Source organism: Ipomoea nil, unplaced genomic scaffold (assembly GCF_001879475.1).
Source record: "Ipomoea nil cultivar Tokyo-kokei standard unplaced genomic scaffold, Asagao_1.1 scaffold1303, whole genome shotgun sequence".
Taxonomy (NCBI): domain Eukaryota; kingdom Viridiplantae; phylum Streptophyta; class Magnoliopsida; order Solanales; family Convolvulaceae; genus Ipomoea; species Ipomoea nil.
In genome coordinates, this window is record NW_017617731.1 from 355,250 (window position 1) to 361,435 (window position 6,186).

Below are 6,186 nucleotides of genomic sequence, written 5' to 3' on the forward strand. Positions count from 1 at the left end.
CAACCACAACTACCACCACCACCACCACCACACCATTATTACAACCATCACCACACAACCACAACCATCACCACAACCACAATTACACCACCATCCACACCACTACCAGACCACCACCATACCGCCACCTCTATCACCACCCCACCACCACCACACCACCACACAATCACAACTACGAACCATCACCACCACTCCTCCTCCTCCTTCTTCTTCTTCTTCTTCTTCTTCTTCTCCCTCTCCTTCTCCTTCTATTATTATTATTATATAACTAATAATATGTTCATTTTCATAAAAATGAATCGAACGGAAAAAATGTCATTTTTTAACTTTTAGCCAAACAAAAAAAAAAAATTAATTTTTCTTCTAAAAAAAAGAAAATTAATTTATTTTTGTCATATAGCCAAACATTAAAAAGTCAAATTATAGTTTTAAAAAATAAATCTTTTTCTTAAAATCATTTTCTGGAGAATATTTTTCACGCTTTCAAACCGACCCTAAGTTTTTTTTTTTTTTTTGAAAGTCAAACCGACCCTAAGTTATTTACACATAATCTGAAATTTATGCTACCCAACACTATTGGCTCAGTCATGTGAATATTCATAAAAGAAGCTAAGGCTGAGTTATTCTTTTCACACTGCCATATATCACTGAGGTAAAACACTGATCAATTAAACTACACAGCTTACATGTCGAGTGTTAAAAGATACAGCAACAAAAACCAGAAATTTTACAATGCCAAATAATAACAATATTGATTATTATAATAAAAAAATTGAAACGGTAATATTTTTTATTTTATAAAAAATAATAATTTTACTTTCATTATTTATAAAAGTGTCACCATTTCCTTTCTATTTATAGAATATAGTAATTATGTTATTCTTCAATAGTGTAGATCAGAACTTTTCTTGAATAATTTGATCAATAAATGATGAATATGTTGTATAAAATGGGATACGTAGGAAGTAAATATTTAATGATGATACACATGCATGCTTGAATTTTTTTTTTTATTTTTTTATTTTTCACATAGTATTCTAAAAATAAAAAAACGAAAGCATATATTTTCAAAAAATTTTGAATAGTTGGCTCGTTCAAATCGAGAAGGTCAATAAGCAGCTCTCATGAATAATCAAATTCTAGAATTTTATAGTTATCAAGTTAATTGACATGTACAATCAACTTGACTGTGATTGCTCCAATTATGAGTAGTTTTAGTAAAACTTCTTTCTCACACGCCTAACATATCCAATTCTCTTTCATGCAACTATACATGCAATTGTGGAGCAAGAAAGTTAAAATTGTAAATAAATTAGAGAAGCTAAGCAATTATCTTTTTTTCTTAAAAGAGAATAAACTAGCAAACCCAATAATGGAAGATGGAATATATGTATATGTGTACGTATATTTATTTATTTATTTTATATATATATATATATATATATATATATATATATATATATATATATATATATATATATATATATATATATATATATATATATATTTGTTTAATCAAAAAGACAACAAAGCAAAAGACAAAATGAAACGTCAGAACAAACCTTGTTGCCCCTAGGTTATGGTTTTGATGGGGTGGATGACTAGAGAAAGGATACCTTTAGTTTCTCATCCACATCTCTATTACTCTCTCTCTCTCTCTCTCTCTCTGAAAGTTTTCTTTTCTTTATCTTTAAGAATTTGCTTGGTTTCATTTATTTTCTTATGTATGGCTTTTATTCAATCTTCTAGCTTGGTTGTTGTAGCAGCTTTTCTTTTGTTTTTACCTTGAAATAGTCTTTCTGTTTTCCAATCATGAAGAAGATGGAAAACTGTAAACTCATACTCTTCAGCCTAGCTTAATCTTCTTTTCAAATCTCTCTAGGGTTAGTTGTATGAATTATATGCAATACTATATATACATATAATTATTAAAGTAAACATATATATATATTGGTTTTCACTTCTCTTCATCACCAATGATGAGTGAATCTTGAATTTTCTTTCCCAAAAACCAAAAAAGTTGAAAATTTTAATATTGGTGGAATGATTAAGGGCATGATGGTTGATGAGAGCATGTCAAATTTAACCTCAGCATCTAATGAAGCAAGTATTTCTTCAACTAGTAACAATCCAGCCCAGTCAGCTGCCAAGAAGAAGAGAAATTTACCAGGAAATCCAGGTAATAATTATATTATTTACTGCAACTTTGAATTCAATTTTTTACTCCACCACCCTTCTTAGCTCTGGGTCATCGGGATCTTCTCCCAAATACTGACTACTGAACCAGTAGAACAGTTCAAGTCTGATATTTGATATTAACTATTTGTTGGTTGGATGTGTAAATGAAATGATGAATTAGACCCTGAGGCAGAGGTGGTGGCTTTGTCACCAAGAGCACTATTGGCAACAAACAGGTTTGTGTGTGAGATCTGCAACAAAGGGTTCCAAAGGGACCAGAATCTGCAGCTGCATAGGAGAGGGCACAATCTGCCATGGAAGCTGAAGCAAAGGAACAAGAATGAAGTGATAAAGAAGAAGGTTTATGTGTGCCCAGAGGCCTCATGTGTCCACCATGACCCTTCAAGGGCCCTTGGGGACCTCACTGGCATCAAGAAGCACTACTCAAGAAAGCATGGTGAGAAGAAATGGAAGTGTGATAAGTGCTCCAAGAGATATGCTGTTCAATCTGATTGGAAAGCCCACTCCAAGATTTGTGGCACTAGGGAATATAGATGTGATTGTGGAACCCTTTTCTCTAGGTATGCTACCTAATTTTATTCATCTCATAATCTCTCTTTCTTTCAACGACAAGGCCGGGAAAACCCCACAACCCTTTTGGCTATAGGTAAATCACGTATCAGCTTGTGACCCTAGTCAATCCAAGGAAGTAAACCAGCTTAGATTTTTGTGACCTTGTGATTACAAGTGTAGATCTATCTCTGGCCATCTTAGCTGGGTTACCCCATAATCTCTATTCTATACTATATATATATATAGATACACATCCCATTATCAAAGGATTTGGGTTCAAATTTCAAAGTCAACCTTCAAGCTACAAGAGTCAAAACCATTTTTAATGCTAGTGAGCTAATTAAGCATAATTTTAGTTTATTTTTCTAAACATCTTAAGAGATTAAGGATTGAATTTAAGACTTTCCAACTAAATTATAAGCTTGGGTATGTGTTTTTTTTAGTATTAAGCATAATTTTATGGTTAAACATACTGATTAGACATCAATAGACATTAATCCGAGGAGAGAGATGGGATTGTCCAGCTGGTTAATTAATATATAGTACTATATAATTCACCATCAAGCTGAACTTATTTGTTTTTTTTTTTCTTTTTAATTATAAATTGTTGTTTTGCATTTGTATTTTGTGTTTGGAAGGGCATCTTCTAAATAGAGTGGTCATAACTGAGATACACCTTATAATATAGACTTAGACTTTTAACCATATAGGTGAATATATATGTCACTTTATTTATATATAAATTTTAGTTACACAAATCAAATTAAATTTTATGTAAGAATTCTGGCGTTTAATCTCTATTGCAATGATTATCTGCCAGTGTATGTGTTTATATGTGCTTGCACTTGCGCTGTATGTATATGTATATGTATATATAGAGAGAGACAATACACCCATGCATATATACTTTACACAGGTATATTCTTTACTGCAAAAGCAAAATGCAAACAAAAGGGATGGAGAGGGAGAGAGGGAGAGAGGGAGAGAGAGAGAATAGAATGAGCTATAAGCTTTCCCTAGCTTGCAGCAAGAAGCCTGCTGCAACCTCTGAGTTGTTATTTGTTTTCTGATGATTCTGTTCTTTTTGTTGTTTTGCTTTTTTGTTTTATTCTTTGTAATTTTTTTTTGTTACTGTTGGACGAGACGGGTAAATGACCAAGTCCATCAATTAGTGGCTAAAGGACGAGGTCGGTAAGGGTCAAGTTCAGCACCTTGCCTCTTAAAAATGTGACAACTGTCTATAACGAAATAAAATTAGGATTTCGTTACTGACTATAGTTTTTGGCATAGTGATAAACGTTTGAACCGCATAGTGATAAACGTTTGAACCTAATAGTTATTTTTGGTGGTCTTGCAGAAGGGACAGCTTCATCACACACAGGGCCTTTTGTGATGCCTTAGCAGAAGAGAGTGTGAGAGCCATAAGTGCACCTTCTAATAATCCTCTCCTATCTTCCCATATTGCCCTCCAACAACCCTTCCCAGTACTGAAGCAAGAGCCACCACCGCCGCCGCCCCCGAGCTTCCGCCCGCTCCGGGCAGGAGCGGCGCAGCCCGAGCTGCCACCCTGGCTAGCCTGCCCGCCGCAGCCGGCCGACCTCTCCACCCACCTCTTCGGCCTCCATGAAAACCCTAACATGAGCGCCACGGCGTTGCTCCAAAAGGCCGCGCAGATGGGGGTGACCACAAGTAGCACGAACAACAACAACAACAACAACAACAGCCTGGTTGGTGCCGCTAGCGGTAACGTTATCGGGCCCCACCACCAAGGGCCCGTTCACATGAGCGCCACTCCTCCTGGCGGTTTCTTCAGTGAAGAGCTGGCTTTGGCTTCTTTCGGACTATCAAACAAACCCCAACCCCATCACGCTAATCTCACCTCGGGTTGCATGGAAACCTCCATCCCTCCCCCTCCCCCTCGTAACATGATCATCAACTCCGCTAGCACCAGAGATTTCTTAACCCTCGGCGCATTTCCTCATCATCATCATCAAAGGGATACCTTTCTCAACATGGCTGGGCTTGACCACATGGCCGGACCTTCTTCTTCTTCTTCCTCCTATGATCACCAAAACCAAAACCAAAACCAAAACCAACCTCCATGGCTAAACTAGCTTCTTGCTGGTAAGCTTTTTGTTTCTCCAAAGATAAAGGGTATTGGGCTCTATTATTTTAGCTGCAAAAACCAGTGACTCTACGTAGGTGTGGCATGAAGAAGACAGACAAAGAGGAGAGCCAATGGTTTTTGTTTCTCTTAGCTTATTTATACTTTTTGGTTTATAATTGATGAAGTGCACTTGTTATGGGAGGGAGCTAAGCAACCTTCATATTCTTCCTAATTCTGATGCATGCTGTGGTGTATTTAATACTTTATCGTAAATTTTCTTCTTTTTCTCATCTCTTTTATTTTCTTCATACTTTGTTTGCGTAGGAGTTAATCATATCTACAATTCTTACATATATCTGAACGTAAATCATAGCTTGAATTCTTATTCAATTTTCTTTAAAAAAGTTGTATATATATAGTACTTAAAATTTTGCAAATTACATTTTATTATTTAATAAAAAAAATCCCCATGTCATTATAACATTAATATTGTAAGAGTTCAATAAAAAGTAAAAATTTTAATTTGATTCTTATATTTTTGTTGTTCGATCAATATTGACATACATGTCATATTTCTTAATCAATTTTAGAAATTAAATCTATCATATGCTAATTTTATTCATTTTGTAATTAAACTGCTAGCATTTGTTGCCCTAGTTTTTCGTTAATTTAACTCATTTTTATTTAGTCTTGCTGCATAAATCATGATAGTTAACTTATAATGGAGTAATTAATTTTTTTAAAAAAAATTATATGCCCAAACCAATGGCTCCATACACAAAATTTTAGTTTTCACTCATTTTCCTATCAAATTGCATTGATCTTGATGGATATATTTGGCTCGACTCAAGAAAAAAGTATAAGAAGAATTGAAGCGAAGTCCAAGAGAGTAAGCGCAAAGTCAATGACTAGAGGTCAGCTAGATCGAGGCCCGATCTTGGGGTCAGTTGGACCAAGGCTTGACCTCAGGGTTTGTTAGACCAAGGTCTGGCCTTGGGGCTGAGGTCATACCCAAAAGATACCAAGGTCAATGCTAGTCGTTAAAAGCTCTAGCTTCGCTCGAAGGAGCATCCAGATCACATGGGGCGTTACCAGCCAAAAGAGCCATTATGATCCTCTTTGTATAAATAACTCATTTGTTCTATTGTTTAGACACCTTACGTCTCATTCTAACACTTCATATTATAATTCTCAAGCAATCAATAGAAAGAAAGTGTGATTCCATTATCCTTTCGATCAATTTACTTGTCTTTGCATTCCAGATTGCTCATAATCTTCTAATTGGGATAGTTAATGTGAACCCTTGAGCAAATTTTATCCATTATTGG

At 35.2% G+C, this 6,186-nt stretch overlaps 1 protein-coding gene across 1 annotated transcript; it reads left to right on the forward strand.

The window, feature by feature from the left end:
* Nucleotides 1-1,644: 1,644 nt before the first annotated feature.
* Nucleotides 1,645-5,148, forward strand: LOC109185024 (protein indeterminate-domain 7-like). The gene is made up of 3 exons (XM_019335024.1): nucleotides 1,645-2,179; nucleotides 2,360-2,759; nucleotides 4,109-5,148. Exons 1-3 carry the CDS (start codon nucleotides 2,044-2,046, stop codon nucleotides 4,863-4,865), a joined length of 1,293 nt encoding a protein of 430 aa, XP_019190569.1. The 5' UTR covers nucleotides 1,645-2,043; the 3' UTR covers nucleotides 4,866-5,148.
* Nucleotides 5,149-6,186: the final 1,038 nt, after the last annotated feature.